The sequence below is a fragment of the Hydra vulgaris genome, chromosome 03 (assembly GCF_038396675.1).
Source record: "Hydra vulgaris chromosome 03, alternate assembly HydraT2T_AEP".
Taxonomy (NCBI): Eukaryota; Metazoa; Cnidaria; class Hydrozoa; order Anthoathecata; family Hydridae; genus Hydra; species Hydra vulgaris.
The window spans coordinates 42,445,001-42,463,895 of NC_088922.1; the positions used below are offsets into that span (position 1 = coordinate 42,445,001).

An 18,895-nucleotide genomic window follows, 5' to 3' on the forward strand; every position below is an offset into this window, starting at 1 on the left:
TAATTAAAAATAAATGTTTATATTAGTAAACAAAATGAAATAAAACTAAAATAAAATGTAAGTATTTATATATATAATGTAAGTTTTGAGTTTTTAGTTTTGAGAAAGTTAAATGAGTTGTAACTTAATAAATAATATATACATTACTTATTAAAGATTGCCAAAAGTTTTAAAAAATTAAAAGAAAATTTTTTTAAATTTTAATTTTTTTTAAATTAAGCTTGAACCAGTGGCTGCCATATTTAAAGTGGGCATGTTTAAAACTCATCCAGATATCCCTGAACAAGCTTCAGAATCACTTGTTAAGTTTCTAAAAAGGTTTGCACATTTTTAAAATCTGTTAGTGTTATTTTTTAAGCTATGATATTTTGAATTAAATTTTTGTTTTAGAAATATAATTTTCAATATAATTAATTTTAGGTGTTTTAAACCTTCCCCACAGGAACGTGCAACAGCGGAAGAGTTATTAACAGATTCTTTTATTTTAGTGTAAGATTTTTATGTTCTCAATGATATTTTTATTATGTAAAAAAGTATAACAAAAATTGTTATGTAAAATTGAAATAGTTTAATTTTTTCCCCCTCCTAAAGGTTGCTCAATTTTTTAATAGTTATTTTTTTATTTATGGTTACCATAGTTACCACAGCCGCTACGTGTTATTTTAATTTAATACAAAGCATGAATCTTTGAAATGAAGTTTACAGTTTCTCTTAAATCAACATAAAATAAATAAAAGTATATTTTATGCTAAATGTTTTGTGTCAGATAGATAGGCCTACAAAAATCTTGACCTACTAAGTTGTTCTAAAAAAAAAAAAAAAAACTAGTGAAAAGAAGAACTAATTTTCATTAATTTTCAACCTATTATAAGCGATATTTATTTCAACCTATAAGTCTGTGTTTTTAACGTTTTTTACTTGTGTTTATTTTTTTTTTTTACAAACTAGTACACTGGGATAGAAAGACATTTAAATACAATATAAAGAAATACAATAAAGCTCTTTAGAACAGTTATTCAGAAATATGTCTAGAATGACCCCCCAAAAAAATTCCAATCTATTTCCCATGGGTCACGGATATGTCCATATTTGGGAATATTATGGGCACAAAGGGAATAGTTTGATTTAAAAAATCTACTTCAAATACACTGTTGAAAAAATAATATAATACTGAATAATAATTATATAAAAACCTTATTTCTAAAATGAATTTTTAAAAAATTATATTAAAAAGTTGATTTAAATAATCGTAGTGCTTTCATTACTTAAATTATAAATCTATGCATTAGCGTAGCAATAAATAACAGTGTAACATTTATAAATTTATGCAGTACAGTATTACATTATAGTAGTAAAAGTATAATAGTTATTTGCCTATGCAGTACAGTATAATTCCATATGCAGTTCAGCCCTATAAAGTACATTATAAATGGAGAAAAACATATATTATGGGGAATTCTACATTAGATTATATCAGTGTATAGCATATCACTATTATAATGAAATGCTTTATCATAATGTGAAACAAATACATTAGATAAAAAAATTTTTTTGACCCCCTCCCCCCCTCCCCCTCAGCCCTTCTTTTTAGGGAGTGAGAACAACCGCCCCTGGATGTGCCACGGACAGCTCTAACTCAAATCTTAAAAAATATATACAAAATACATACCAGAAAAGACGTAGATATAAAGTCGATCGAAAAATAAGTTGGTTGAAAATACAGTAAGTTCAAAATTCAGTAGGTTGAAAACTCAGTAGGTCAAAAATACAATAGGTTGACGGTTCAGTTGGTTGGAAAATTAGTAGTACATATTTTAATTAGGTGTAAATATAAAAATCAAATGTTGTCGGTTAAAAATCAAAATCGTCATAATTGATGGTTTTCGAAATTTTAAAATTAGGTTGAGTTATAGGCCACCATTTTTTGCCATATTTTTGGCATATTCTATGCCAAATATTATTGCTTATTTTCCTTTTCAATAGAAATTTAGTTTAAAAAAACATCAATTTCTTTAGGTTAATTTCACACAGAAACATGTTGTATTATGTATTGTTGTATAAGTTTTTTTTATGATAAGTTCAATTATTTTTATAATAAATTATTTTGTAGGCGCAATAAGAAAAAAAAACCAAGAACTTCAAACCAGCTTACTGTTATGACACCAACTCGAGGCATTTCTGGTAAAATATTATTTTTTTTTATTGTATATTTTTTAATAAATAGTCAAAATTAAGAAATAAAAGGGAAAATGTAGTACAGTACATACATATACATATATATATATATATATATATATATATATATATATATATATATATATATATACATATATACATATATATATATATATATATTGTAATCCTTGCATATATGGCATATATATATTGTAATCCCTATATATATGGCATATATATATTTTGTAATTCCTACCTATATGGCATTTTTTTACTCTGATTCGCTCCCAACAAGGCTACAAACAACTAGTATTAAGTTGGGATTTACTAGAAAAAAAGAATTCAGTTATAGAGCAAGAAAACGGTTGACAGAAGACTTACAAAAAGTTGCATGAGTCAAGAAGACATAAAGATGGGAGAGAGTTCCCAAGGGTTGAAGTGTGGGTAAAAAAGCTAGATGAATAAAAGCTTTTGGAGCATGCAGGGGCAGATACAGTAAAAGAATGAGACTTTGATGAATGACGAGTCAAGCAAGAATGAGTTTTGGTTGATGGAACTAGAGATAAAAGCTCCTTTGAGCATCAACCATGATAGTATTTGTAGAAAAGAGAAAGAGATGCAAATTTACAACGATGGGAAAGAGGCTTTAACTTAGCAGATAGACTGGGTCCAACTACGTTTACTATGCTTTCTTAGACCTTACCTAGAAGAGAAAGGGCATCATTAGAAGAACCAGCTCAATATGGCAGTATTCCCAGTATTCCATACAGGGAAGAATAAGAGATTAGTAGAGGTAGAGAATGAAATCAGGAGAGAGAAAATAGCAAGCACAATAAAGAGAAGCAACCTTAGCAGATGCTAATATAGCAATCGATTGTATAAATGGTTTCCATAAAAAGTCATTATTAAATGATAATTCAAGAAGACGTAAAGAAGAGGACTTAGTGAGAGGGTTGCCATTCATCAATATAGGAATGTCGACAGTACTGCGGTAGTTGTTTGCAGTAAATAACTGAGTTTTAATGGGGTTAAAATTTACAAGCCACTGTGAGCCCCAATCAGTTACAGAAGTAAGATCAAATTCAAGATTGGCTACCTGTTCTAAGTGATCGAAAAGAGAAGACTTTTTGTCATGACAGGAGTATAAAGTTGAGTAATCAGCAAAAAGAACTACTTTAGATGTAAGATTGTCGGGAAGATCATTAATATAGATGAGAAACAAAATAGGACCAAGGATAGAACCTTGAGGTACCCCAGAAGTTACTGGAAATAAAGAAGAGTGTTGGCCTTCGAGGATGACTTTAATAAAGCGCTTAGAAAGAAATGATTTAATAATCTCAAAAGCTTTCCCAGATACACCATATGATACAAGCTAATGGAGAAGACCAACATGTCAAACTTTGTCAAAAGCATTAGATATGTTGAGAGCAATAGCTCTAGCCTCTCTGCCTCTATCTAATGCACGATAAAATCTTTCAGTCACAGCAGTTAGCAAGTCAACTGTAGAGCGAGAGGATTGAAAACCGTATTAATTGTCTGACAGTAAGTTATTTGATTCGAGATGGGATGTGAGAAATTTGTTTATTAAAGACTCAAAGACTTTGCTAATAACAAAAAGAAGACTGATTGGACAATAATTGGAGGGGTCAAAATGTTTACCAGAGATTTTGAAAATCGGAACATCAGATGCCATTTTCCAGCAGGCAGGAAAACAAGATTCAGTCAAGCCCTTATTTAATAGTTAAGAGAAAATTGAAAAAAGTTCTGGAGAACAATTTTGTAAGATTGTGACAGGAATGTTGTCTGGACCACAAGCCGTAGAAGAGTGTAATCGAGATATGACTTTAACAACAGAAGCTGGAGTGATTTGAATGTCTAACAATTGGTTAACCCGTTCAATTGGAATGGAAGGAAGAGAATGGCCATAAGATTCGAGAGTCAAATTAGAAGAGAAGTTGTTTTATAAATAGTTCAACCTTGGGAGAGGTAATAAGATCAATCCCATAAATAAGAGATGAAATGTTAGACCTTCTTGTATCTTATTTCAGAAGTTAGGCTCCTCTAGAGCCTAACGTCTGAGATAAGATATGAGATTTATTGAACTGAGAATAATGGAGCTTAGCATCTGACAGCACCTTTTTACATCAATTTCTTACAATAATAAATAGCTGTTTGTTTTCAAGAGAGTTGTTTTTTTGAAAAAGATGTAAAAAATGATTATGATTAGATATAGCAGCTGCACAAGAGGGTAAAAATCATGGAGTAGAATGAGGCTTGACTTGGAATTGATGAGAAGGAATAAAAGCATCCGTTCCTGCCTGAATCCAAGAGGTTACATAGGAGGCGCATTCATCAGCTGAGAGGGAAAAGACATCACCCCAAGGACTGTCATGAAGCAAAAACATGAAAAGAGTCCCAATCAGCTTTAGGGTAGTAGTAAGTAGTGCGATGATAGGGTCCGAAAATGAAGTACGAGATGAAAGATTTAAAGAGATCACTGCATGGTCAGAACCACCTAAGGCAGAAAATGGAGAAACTGATCACAAGCTAGGGTTAGAGACCAGACATAAATCAAGGAGTGGAGGTAAATGATTAGGGTTGTTAGGAAAACAAGTCACAAATTTAACTATCTGAGTAAGAGATTGAGAAATGCAGAAGTTATAAGCCCTAGTGCAAGCAGGGTCAGTGGCGTTAGAGCCAAGCCATTCAGTGTGATGAGCATTAAAGTCACCAATAACAACAATATTGGCAGAGGGGTAAAGTGAGAGAGCATGGTCAATTTGATCAGAAATTATATCTAAAATAGTGCAGTCTTGGGAAGAAAGAGAATGATATAGAACAAAGAGAAAGGTGATAGAGTGAAGAGGTGCTTAGCAGAAACACATAAAGGAATGGTCAAAGGATTTGAACCTGATTTCATGACAAATAGATGAATTGATGCGTATGTATACCCCCAAACCAAGCATGTGACTATTGGAGTCTTTGCGAATTAAAGGATAGTACCCATCAACATTGAGATCAGAAGAAGGAATAGCAGAATTTAGATTAGTCTCACTAAGAGCAAGCAAGTCTGGTGAATTTTGCGAGAGGTAAGATTCAACTGATGGAAGATTGCTTTGCAGACCACAAATATTAGTAAAAGATATATCCAAACAGTTAGGTGATAGGGATGTTTTTTTATGTTTAATATTTTGATTTACTTTTGGTATATTTAAGTTTAAAGAGAACTTGACTCATTCATAGATAGAGCACGACCTCCCAAGCAATGAACTATGCAATTTTCTATGCCCTGTAATTAATCCTCGTCGTAGCATAGGGCTCCTTATGTAGCCTCAATAATGCATACCAAAAGCATTAACAGGGATACCATCCATGCGTAACATGGCACTGTTAATACTCTAATATTTTGCAGTTGTTGATAGAATCAGCCTCTCTGAGAGCTACCACAGAGTTTGGGAAACCTTACTACCAACCTGCCTCAGAACCATTAAACTGAGTTTTAGAGCTGTACCCTCATTAGATAACAGGAAGAGTTGCATAGCCACTATCAAGAAAGCACAAGCAAAAACCTATGAGAAAAGTCAAGAAGATCCAGCATTCATCATCCTAGGCAGGAAGCAATGTAACACAAGTTTACATCTACACCAGTCTAATAGATAAAGAAGGGGTTTGAGGCTGGTCAGCAGAATTATTCTGCTTACCCCTAAAGATTACCCCTATATATATATATATATATATATATATATATATATATATATATAATATATATATATATATATATATATATATATATATATATATATATATATATATATAATATATATTTATATATATATATATTTATATATATATATATATTTATATATATATATATAAATATATATATATATATATATATATATATATATATATATATATATATATATATGTATATATGTATATATAGATAGATACAGGCTTTGGCAGCAGTAAATGAGTGCACGAGCTATAAACAACCTATCTAAACCTGTCTTTGCGGGTTTGTTTAAAAAAGTCTTGCATGGGTTTGTTTTAAAAATTAAAATTATTATGTTTTGATGAAGTTTTTTTTTATTCTGAATCTTTATTTTGTTGATTTTTTATGCCAGGTATAGTAAAAATTTTAATTGTAATAATAAATGTTTTTTTAGCAATAAAAAGACAGAAAAACAACTTGCAATAAAAAAAAACTTAACTTTTTTTTTTTAATAGTTTTTTACAATTAATTTTTATTTAATAAGTTAGCAATTAATTAAATAATAAATAAAAACAATATTCAAATGTAATAATCAATTGGTAATAATTAATAAAAAATTGGTAATAAAACAACAATATATAAAAAACTGTGATACATCATGTAGTTGTTTTATAAAAATGAATGATCTTAGTTACATTATTATAAAGTTATAAAATTATAAAAATATAAAAAACAGTTTATTCTTATAAAAGCTCATTATCTTCTTCTTTGTGAATGAAAATGTCATCATATTTAAAAATTTCTACATTCGCTTTATTAATAAGTAGGAGAGTGACAAATCATTTTAAAAAGATTTTAATAATTAAACTTTGAATAGTTGGATACTTGTAAAGTTGAGATGGTTTTTCGAAGTTACACTGCAGTTTTTATCTTTCGCTCAGAGTTGTTAGTGTTTGCTCTACTTAGTGAGTTTTTGTTATTATGCTTTTGCCTTGGTTTTGTTTCTTGATTTTTATTGAGACTTTTTTCTTTTATTCTCCAGTTTTATCAGTTGTATAATTGGATTTTAGTTAAGTTTATTCCAGATATAGTCAAGTCAATAATTTGCAAGCAACGAAAAAAATGACAGAAATACAACCTTTGCAACCTTCACGTTTCTTTATTCAAACATCTTGATGTTTGCTTAAATAATTGTGGAATGAAAGTAGCAATTTTGCAAGATCTATTTGAGTATTAATATATTGTCTTATTAAAATAATGAAACATAACATTTTTTATTGCACTTCTTTAGTTGATTCATTTTTCTATGTAAATTAAATTAAATTTAAAAAATTTAACTGTGATGTCTCTAAGCTATGAAGATATGGTGACAATTATTTTGAAATCTTTTTTTAAATGAATCAAAAAGTTCTATTCTTTTACAATTGTTTTTCAACTGTTTAGGCTAAAATTTTGATTATTGCTATCGATTCTGTTTAATTTACTATCATACTCTTTTATGAACTTAAAACTTTTTTTAATATTATTTTCGAAAATTAGGAGAAAATATATGTTATGTTGGTGTGATATGTAAGTTAAAATTTGAGGAAGTCTAATTTTTAATTTCTAAGAGACTTAGTACAAATAGATTTATTAAGACTCTGGTATATATACTTCTTAAATATATTCTTCTTATACAATATAGGCATGTATAAAAATAAAGCGTTATATGAATTTAAAAAAAAACAAGTCTTTTTTACATTTTTTTATGGATCGAACCAATAGAAGGGTATTAAATCCAGTATTATTTTATATATCAGGTTTATTGCTGTAAAATATATTTAAATGTATTAAATATAGCGCAAATATAAAAACAAAAATAAAATATGAAGAAATCATATAGTATTATTTTTATCATACAAAAGGAATATATATAGTTATAAATTACTTATAAATATTCATTTTAAATAAATTAGCCCAAAATATCTTCAATTTCAAAATTGAACACAGTCTCTTCACTTTCACTCGATTCAGGTGTTTTCCATTCACTTTCACTGCTTAACCCATTTGGAACCAAAAAAATTTTTTTGTTAATTTTTTAAATTTTCTATTAGAATCCACGAATGTGAACACAGGAAAAAATATATTTTCGCAAAACAAGAGTATTGATAATGTCTTTGGAGGGTATAAATAAATGTTCCTATTTGGGAATGCTGGTCTTTATAGCAAGTAAATAAAATTAACAGAATTAGCAAAACATCAAATTACTTATTTGTTCCCATTTGGGAACGCTGGATTGATATGGGTTAGACTATCGTAAACTTGAATAACTTGATAACCTGAATAACTTGATAACTTTATATCTCACTCAATTTATACTATAAAAAACGGTTAGCAGTCTGTTGATTATAAATGAGATATTCAATATTTAATAACAAGTTATATATTAGCATATTTAATAAACTGCTGCCTTTTTCAAAAAAAAACAGGAGTGTGGAAGTATTCAGGGAAATATGCACTAATTTAAACAACTTTAAAGTATGATAAACTAGTTTAAAATGTGTGATTATACAAAAAAGAAATTGTCTTTATTGTCAAGCAGTTCTTATTGTATAAGTTTACAAATTTTCAAAGAATACTGAAAAGGTGAACTATTATGTTAAATTCTTTTGCAAAACATGCATATTTTGCCTGCTTTTTAACATAATTATTTATCTTTTTACATAGCACAGAATAATACAAAGCAGTTATAGCTGTTTGAAATAACTTGTTCGATTTTTATTTTTTATTTTTACATTAGAATATTCAAAAATTATTTTTTCATAATTTTTTTAGCATATTTTGAATGAAATAGTTTCGTTTTTTAACTAGTAGAACAAACAGTTTTACAAAGTTACATCATTTGAGACATTTTTATAAGAACAACTAAATAAAAACATTAAAATATTTAACTTTATTTTTACCAAAAATTTATATTTTGCACGGGCTTTAGCTTGCCATTCCTGCCAAAGCCTATATATATACATATATATATATATATATATATATATATATATATATATATATATATATATATATATATATATATATATATATATATATATATATATATATATATATTGCTGATATAGGTGAGCAGTCTGACTTCATACTACATCAACTGAGGGTTTGGCATAGGGCATCAATCTTTTCATTTATTATTCTTTGTTTTTTTCTTCTTTTTCTAAAAAAGCTATTTGGATTAAGATAAGCAAAAGAAGTGCTTATATAAATATGCTATTAGTTAATTGGATTAAGATAAGCAAATGCTTATATAAATATGCTATAGTAGATATATATGTGTATATACATACATATATATATATATATATATATATATATATATATATATATATATATATATATATATATATATATATATATATATATATATATATATATATATCATAATTCTTGCATATATACCATATATATATACCGTATCCCTTGCATATATGGCATATATATATATATATATATATATATATATATATATACACACATATACAACTCTCGAAATTAGGGTCAGCATTCGGCAATGCCGACCTAACTGCCAACCAAGAAGTGTTTGAGGTCTGTAAAAAATCACTAACCTCTTTTTTATATTTTATGGTTCAACCTTAGTTTTACATTTTTTCTACTGATCTAATGCCGACCTAATACAAATTAAGGTCGGCAAATTATTGCCGACCTGATTTTTCCTAATTCCGAGAGCTGTATATATGTATATTGTAATCCTTGCATATTTAAGTCAACACTGATCTTATATATTTTCCACACTTAAAGATTAAAATCCTAACTTGAATTCAAAAAAGTTTTTTAGAAAAAGAAGTTGTATATATATATATCTACCATAGTGTATTTAGATATCAAATTGATACTAGTTTTTCCTACCTTTGAAGCATACAGCGTTTTCAGAAAAAGAAGAAAAATTGAAGAATGAAAGAAAAGATTGCTACCCCATGCCAAACCCTCAGTTGATGTAGCAGCACTCCTTTGGAACATTAGGCTATAAGATAATCAGTGTATGTACTGAAGCCCCAGGCAGCATGCTATTTTAGTGTGACATCACAATGCTTATCTAAACATGCATTTATAATTGTATATGTGTGTGTGGGTATATATATATATATATATATATATATATATATATATATATATATATATATATATATATATATATATATATATATATATATATATATTTTTTTAAAGTTTAAAAAAATTGTTTTAAAAGCAATAAAACAGTTGCTTGCTATTTATAATTTATCCTCTGTAATTTGATTTTAAAATGCTTTAGCATTTTTTGATAAATCATATGTGGAAATGTTAAAATGTTAAAATAAAATACATTTAATAAAAAATTACTTGTTATGATCTTGTCAAGGAATTTTAATTTTCCATCAGCCACTTTTTATCTAGTGCTTTTAGAAAACTTTGTATTATTGGTTTTCTAAAATATTAAAACAAATAATTTTTTTAACAACAACTGCATCATAGAAGTGTAGAAACAACTGGACTTCTTTTTTATGATGTTTGCAAGAAAATGCTGAAATAAATGCCACCTGCATTTCAAGACAGGATAATATGCATTTATATTTTATTCTTCCTGCCTTAGGATTGTAATCACCCTGATACTGGTAACATGTAATCCAGTACAACCTACCTCATGTCCTGCTGCCTTGTAATTGATTTCCTCTTCTAGGCAAAGGTTAGGAGGAATTAAATCTAATGACACTCATCCTATCATCCCAAACAAACAGTTTAATTCACTTTTAGACATCCAAATCACTCCTGCTTCAACAATATTTTTGATATTCTTATATTGACGAATGGCAGCAATTTTACTGAGTTCACATCTCATAGAAACCATATTTACAATTGATTGCTAATTTAGCATCTGATAAGGTTCTGATTGGTTGCCTGATCTTTATCATCATCTGATTGGTTGCCTCTCTTTATCATACTTGCCATTTTCTAACTTCTGATTCCATCCATTAAACACTTGAATCTCTTATTTGATCTTGTATTTATCTAGTTTTTATCCTTGAAGATTGGTGCTTTGGGATTAAGGCTGTTGACGGGTACCCGTCTATTGGTTACTGCTTTAGTATCATTTTCATCAAATGTTGGGTAACCGTCATTTTATAAGTTTAAAATTTATTTCATTTATTTTTATACTTTAAAACCTTTAATCATAACATTATAAATTTGGTATATGAAAGAAGATCTTAAATTTTTCATTGTTAAAAACTTCAATAGTTATGATTATTTATCACCATCAGAATTTCTAAAAACGTTCAATATAACGTTTGGAAAATTGTTTGAGTTTCAAATTCAAATACTTATTGTTACTTAATGATTAGTATTACTATTTTTGAGTCCAATGTTTTCCTTAATGTAAAACAGAAATTTATCCAACTTGTTTATTAATTTGTCTCTTGGAAAAAAATATTTAAAAACCTGAAAGATGGAAAGTATAATTATGCTATTTTAGCGTACAAGAACATGTGACCATCAGAATACGCTTTCTTGACTGCAGGGCATGTGGTCAATCAACAGTGTGCATTTTTGGCACTTTGGATTCTCTCCCTTGGTCATGTTTTTTAGATATGATTTTTTATATTTAAATATTTAGATTTTTTTAATTAAAATTTTTATTTTTGTTTAGATTTTTTATTTTTATATTTTAATGTAGATTTTTAGAGTTAGATTTAGATTTTTTTTAACAATTTGAGAAAGAATTAAAAACAAATATTAATTTAATTAACAAAAGTTCTCTAGAACATTCCTCTGCAAACTTCTTGCTCTTTAACTCCCTCTTTTGTTTTCTGTTTCCTAGCAACTTCACTTCCTAACTCTCAACAACTTCACCCGTAAATTCTCAACAAATTCTTTTCTGAACTCCTAACAAATTCACTTCCAATATAATGTAGTTTTTTAAATAAAACTCAAACTTTCATTGAGGAGATAATCCTATGCTATAAAAAATGATTTTTTAAATAAAATCTTTTAAGGAATCTAGGAGATAATCTATCTAGGAGATAATCTTATGTGATAAACTGCACATAACAAGTATGATGCTTTTGTTGCAATCGTTTTATATATGAACCTATATATGAATGTGAAGTTTGTAGAAATTTTGAATTTTTTGTGTGTTATTTTTTAGACCCAGGTCCACACCAACCATCAATAAATCTCGACGATTCAGGTAGCTATAGTTCTAGCACCTCAAGTTTTGTTGGATTTGATATAGCAAAAGAAAATTCTCCAATTAAGTTAGATCTTCAAGAAACTGAGTAATTATTGTGATTATCTCTGCAATTTAAAAAGAAAAAAAAAACAAGCTATAAGGTTGTATTTATTAATTAAAATCTGTTAATATTATTTTATTATAGACATAAAGAGGTTTTAGGATCTGTAAAAGATCACCAAAGACTTAAAAGAGTTGGGGAAACATTAAAGGAAACAAGGTTTAAGTTTATTTTTTTAGTTGCAATTGTCCCAATTCACCTTAATATTGGATATTTTTTTAATGAAAACTTGATATCAATCAAAATATATTAGTAAATGCTAGATGTATGTTCTGTAATTTTTCTTAATTTCATCAAATTGCTTATGCAACAATTTGGTAGTTTTACAATTACGCCTTCAGTGCTTTTGTTTGTGTCGAAAAAGTTTTTTCACATTTTTGGCTTTATTTTTTTAACTTGGTTTACTGCTAGAGGATATGTCACAACCAAATCAAAATGTTACAAATTATATAAGCCTGAGTCATACTTGGTAGGAAAATTTTTTTTACTGGTTTTACTTTTTAAGCTGTTTTTGTCACTTTGTAGACATCCAAAAAACTTTTCTGGTTTCTGTCTCTATTCACCTCATTTTATGGTATGGTCATTAGGCACCAGCAATTTTCAACTATTTTTCAAACTTCCAGCAAGAGTACCTTTATTAGACCATAAAACTGTAATGGGTAAAATTTGAAAGTTGCAAGTCTTTCCTGATTCTATCTTATTTTAATTAAATTTTTTACATATTCATTATAAAACATAAACTTGAGTGAGTTATAGTTAATGAATTTTAAAAAAGAGTGTTGGCGAAAAACATTTCCCTTCATATTTTCATATATAATGAAACATAAATAATTTATTTTTTCATTTTTTATAATTTTTTAGACAAGTTTGGATTCTATAAAAATGGGTAGTTTTACATAAACGTCATATAATTAGATGAACTTTTGTAAATAAAACATTTACAAAAAAACATGGTCTTAAATGCAGCTTATTTGGGTTTAGACAGTTAACAAAAAAAATTTCAGATATTTTAGTTTTTAAATTGAAAAAAAAAACGTTTCTTTTTGCCTTCAAAACTCTAACTTAATGCAAAAAAAATAAACTTCCACTAAAATGTTTTCATTTTGTTTACGTTTACTTATTTTTAATGACGCTTTACTTCGTAATTATACACAAAAAAGTTATTTCTGAGTTAACTCTTATTTTTTTATAAACTATATACTCCAGCTTGAAGCAACTTAATAACAAAAATTGCTGGTACATAATGGTCATGTTTGCCATGTTCAGGCATGGTCACCCATGGTTACAGAGTTGATGAGTTATGAGAGGGTTGAAACAATTACTTTTTTAATTAGTTTTAATTAACACAGTAAAAATAAAATATATGAACTGATTATTTTATAGTATTCTAACATGTTATTGTATAGTATAACTGGTTATTTTATAGTATAAGAACTGAATGTCGTATGGTATATCAATTTATAGTATAGTTAATTTACTATTCAATGATCAATGCATATAGTATATTAACTTAGGATGTTTCGGGAGTCATAGAGCCTGGTTTAACTCTTAGACTTTAATGAGTTTATCAAAAAAAATGAAAAAACATTATTACAAACCTCTTTATGATATTTTATAAAGAGTTTATTTTTTTATAATTAAATAAAAAACTTCTTCTATGGATATAACTCTATTGTTAATTTTTCAAAACAATATATTGAAGGAGTTAAGATAATTTTTATATTTATAATAAGAAATATAATTATTTATAAGAGTTTAGTAATAATAATAAATAATAGTTTAGAAAAGTAATGTTTTATAATCTATCAGCTTTATATAATTAACAGATTGTGCAATATCAAAAAAGTGAAAACAGAAATTTCCTTATAATTTAGAAAAAAATTAATTGAAAAAGTTATTTTAATTTCTTGAAAACATGTTATAACACTGCATTAAAAAATGTACCTTTAACATTTTTTTCGTAAGGCAAGTAAAATCATAACGGTATAAATTTTTTAATAAATGGTACTTGGAAAATTAAATCTTGGTTTGTCACAAAAAAAAGTGCTGTTTAGCAATTTTTTAAAGTAATTAACTTTTTAATTAAATTTGCAAAGCTGCAATCTTAAGAAATAATGAAAAAAAAAAAATTAACATATTTTAATTCATTTATACAAACGAAGAGAAAAGAAATAAATTAAATTATGTTTAAATGACAATAAAAAATTTAATAATAAATTTATTTATTTAATATTAAAAAACAAAAAAAATTGAAACAAAATAGACATTTCACAATAAGTGCATTTACAAAATAACACTTCTAAATTGTTTTTCTTAATTAGTAAATTAAACTTGTTTTGCAATAATTTATTTTATTGCGGTAGTTTGAAAATGTTAATGTCCATAAATAAAATAAAAAAACAAAGGCAATTTTATGATGTCAAAATCATGAGCTAATGTGCTAAGCTGTTTTTATTTAAAACAAGTTTTATTTAAAGCTGTTTTTATTTAAAACAAGGTATTAAATAAAATACTGATATTGTCGTAATAAAGTTTTACTCTGAAACATAAACCTTAAAAATGTGCACTTACTAATGACAATAAAAAAGACATTGACAACTATAGCTCTCGAAAAAATCTGACTGATAGAGAAAACTTTTGGTTTTGATTATCCTAAAGATTAGATATACATCTACTTTATGAATGAATTTTGCTTTGACCTTACGTTTTATTGAGAAGTTATTGAAGTTATTTTGGTTTTTAAAGAAATTTTGTAAAAAAGTTAGCAAATGCATTTTGATATTGAACTAAATGCAATAATATTTGTATTTGAATTAAATTAGCACATCACATACAGTTTTAATAAAGTTAAAAAGTTAATAGAGTTATTAAAAAGCCGTATGTGATATGAATTGAAATTTTACTAAGTTGTTACAAAAATGTTGTTACTTGTACTTTTTGTTACATAATAGTTATGTTATTTGCATTGTGCAATATTATGTAAATTTTTTTTATTATATTAAAATAGTGATTATCTCATCAATAAAATAGTGATTATCTCATCAATGAAATAGTGATTATCTCATCAATAAAATAAGTAATAAAATGACATATTTACATAATAATGTCCTATTAATATCATCTTGTTCAGTTATATTGTTAAGTTAATATTTACTTAATATTATACAACTCAAAATAGCCGCAGGGCATCAGACATTGTCCATCACTTGTCCGGTAAAAAATTAAATCTATCATTCATTTTGTCCGACCCATAATTTATATGCATTTATTTTATAATCATTTTAGTTGTTGCAAAATAAATAATAAGTTCAGTATTGTGTATAAACTTCATTTTTTGAACTTTTTATTTTTTATACATAACAGAAATTGAAGTTAAACACAGAGCTACATTAATAAAATACGTCATTTTAGAGTTAATTCATTTTTTAAAAGACGTCAAAGCGTTACATTTTTTTGAATTATGTACACACACATTTTAAATTTTAAATATATATGTTTACATATATAACATATATAATTCTGAAAAATAAATGTATTCTCATTATATTTTGAAATTTATTAGGCTATCTGTAGTGCCAAAGACAACAAAGTTTCAATACATAACTACTTATTATTTAAAAAAAAACAAAAAAATGTGAAATTTCAATTTAGGAGCGGATACAATTTTAATTTTTGGCTAGGGTTATTTGAGTATGTCTTTCTCATATTTCTGCCAAAAAAAATCCCAGATGCCTTCACCTTCAACCTAAACCCTCTATCTGGGAGCAGTGTGCAATTAGTTATTATTATTATTAATAGTTATAATTAGAAAAGATTTATATTTTAGTATTTATTTTATTTGTCCGATGGTTTTTATAAATTTCAAACGAATGTTTCAGCTTTTAAAATCCCTTTTAAATTTATTTTATAAAAATTTTAATGGTATAAATGTTTTAATGTTTATAGAAACCAGTACTTTTTATTAAACTATTAAATTTGAGATGTTACATAACATTGTTTTCACGCCAAAGTTTTTCGCTATTAAAAATGTTTATAAAATTAATCATAGATAAAGTTTGAGAAGATTTTTTAAAAAAATACATTTTGATATAAATGTAGTTACGTAAAATATTCTTTGATAATTTAAATATGGGTTTGTTGTGAAAAACCATTAGAAATAATTTATTACTTTATTTAATAAAGTATAATATTTATAATTTATAATAAATTAAAAATCATTTCGCATAGTATAGCAATTTTTAAAAATCATAATATAAATATATTTACCTTTTCAAGTTTTAGTTTTTTGAGCTTAGATCTTTTCTTTTTCTTTAAGATTTTTTTTTTTAGATAAGTTATTTTATAAATTTTATTTTTATTTCCAGCGCATTTTTGAAATGCCTAGATTTGTCAAAACAAATTGCGTGGTTAAGTTGTAAAAACAAAATATTTTGTGCGAGGTCAGGAATGGCATTTGATCGCACTTCTTTAGGCTTTATCTGACATGTCAATAAAACCTAAGAAAAAAATACTAAAAGCTATAAAAAACACAAAAAACCATCATCATCACCAAGTTCTGTAAATCTATCTTTCACTAATATTTATGGTCTTCGAAGTAACTTTTCTTCTATTGATTCCTATCTCTTACAAAGTTTATCAGACCTACTTGCTCATTGCGAGACTAATTTGAGTTTAGTTGTCTCAACACTAATATCTTTTGATCTTAGTGTTGATGGTTTTTTTTCCTTTAATTCGTAAACACTCCAATAGTCATAAGTTTGGCCTAGACCTTTACATTCATAAGAATTCACCCATTTGTCGGGAAACTAGGTTTGAATCCACAGACTGTTCTTTTATGTGCTTTCGTGTAGCACCACTTCACTCTATCACCTTTCTCTTTGTTCTATATTGCTCTCCTTCATCTCAAGACTGCACTTTTTTCAATGTTTTTTCTGATCAAATTGACCAAGCCCATGCTCTTTATCCTTCAGCCAATATTTATTGGTGACTTTAATGCCCATCACACTGAATGGCTTAGCTCAAATGTCAGTGACTCTGCAGGCGTTAAGGGCCTTAACTTTTGTCTTTCTCAATCTCTAACTCAAAAAGTTAACTTTCCAACTCTCTTTCCAAATAATCCAAACCATTTACCTTCTCTACTTGACTTATGTCATGTTTCTGATCCTAGTCAGTGCTCAGTTTCTCCACATTTACCCTTGGGTGTTTCTGATCACGGTTTCATTTCTCTAAAACTATTATCCCATTCTTCTTCATCATTAGAATCCCCCTATCATTGTACCTCTTACAATTACTTTAAAGGTGACGGGGACTCTTTCCATGATCTTCATGATGGCTCACAAAGAAAATCCTAAAATGTGCTTCTTATGTAACTTCTTGGATTCAGGTGGGCATGGAATCTTTTATTCCCTTGTGAGGATTCCAAATCAAGCCTCGCACTTCTCTATTGTTTTCTTCTTATTATGCTGCTGCAATTTCCAATCGTAACCATTACTTCAATATCTATCACCAAAACAATTCTCCAGAAAGCAGATGTCTGTTTTTTATTACTAAAAACTATTGTTTAGAGGTTTTGTCTAACACCAAAGCCCGCTATTCTCAGGTCATTAAATCTCGTATTCAATTGCAAAAATTTGGCACCCAAGATTTCTGGAGAATCTTTAACAGTGTCTATAAGGGCAAATCTGTTATTCCACATCTCTTGCACGGTTCAGATTTTGTCACCTAACCTAAAGATAAAGCTGAATTGTTTGCAAAGAACTTTTTATCAATCTCATCTCTTAATTCCACTAATCACATCCTACCTGATATAGCCAACAAACAGGTTGGTTCATTGGTTGACATTCATATCACTCCAGCTTCTTTATCTGAAGTTATTTCCTGCTTAGACTCTTATACAGCTTGTGGTCCGGACAACTTATCTGTTATTGCCTTGCAGAGTTGTTGTCTATACTTTCAAAACTAGTTAACAAGGGTTTATTAGAGTCTTGTTTTTCAGCCTGCTGGAAAGCAGCATCTGTTATCCCTTTTTTCAAAAATTCTTGAGAGCAATTACTTGTCTAACTACCGTCCCATTAGTCTTCTTACTATCATAAGCAAAGTTTTTGAGTCATTAATTAACAAACACTTAATCTCTCATCTTGAATCTAATAAATTACTTTCTGATCATCAATAAAAATTTTGATCTTCTCGTTCAACTGCTGATTTATTAATGATAATAACCAATAGGTTTTATCGTGCCTTAGATAGATGTTGCAAGGTTTGGGTTATCTTGATATATTTAAAGCTTTTGATAATGTTTGTCATGCTGGTCTTCTCCCTAAGCTTTCTTCTTATGGTCTATCAGGTAACATCTTTAAGATTATTGAATCCTTCCTTTCTAATCATAGTATAAAAGTTGTCTTTCATGGACAGCACTCTTCTCCATATCCTGTAACTTCAGGGGTTCTTCAAGGTTTTATCCTTGGCCCTATACTCTTTTTAATTTACATAAACGATCTTCCAGAAATTCTCACATCTAAGATACCATTGTTCGCTGATGATACTACCATTTATTCTTGTCTTGATAAGAAGCCAACACTCTGACTGGTTGGAGGTTTTCTATAAATACTATAACGGGTGCTGCTCTGAAGAGCTAGCACCCATTATAGTATTTATAGAAAACTTTTCATATAGT

At 27.5% G+C, this 18,895-nt stretch overlaps 1 protein-coding gene across 1 annotated transcript in view; it reads left to right on the forward strand.

Moving 5' to 3' along the window:
* LOC100206765 (mitogen-activated protein kinase kinase kinase 5) overlaps positions 1-18,895 on the forward strand; it is a 57,999-nt gene that overhangs the window by 19,596 nt on the left and 19,508 nt on the right. The window contains exons 22-26 of the mRNA XM_065793286.1: positions 221-318; positions 421-489; positions 2,111-2,181; positions 12,078-12,207; positions 12,307-12,381. Coding sequence (XP_065649358.1) covers positions 221-318; positions 421-489; positions 2,111-2,181; positions 12,078-12,207; positions 12,307-12,381 — 443 coding nt within the window. The remainder of the gene's footprint in view (positions 1-220; positions 319-420; positions 490-2,110; positions 2,182-12,077; positions 12,208-12,306; positions 12,382-18,895) is intronic.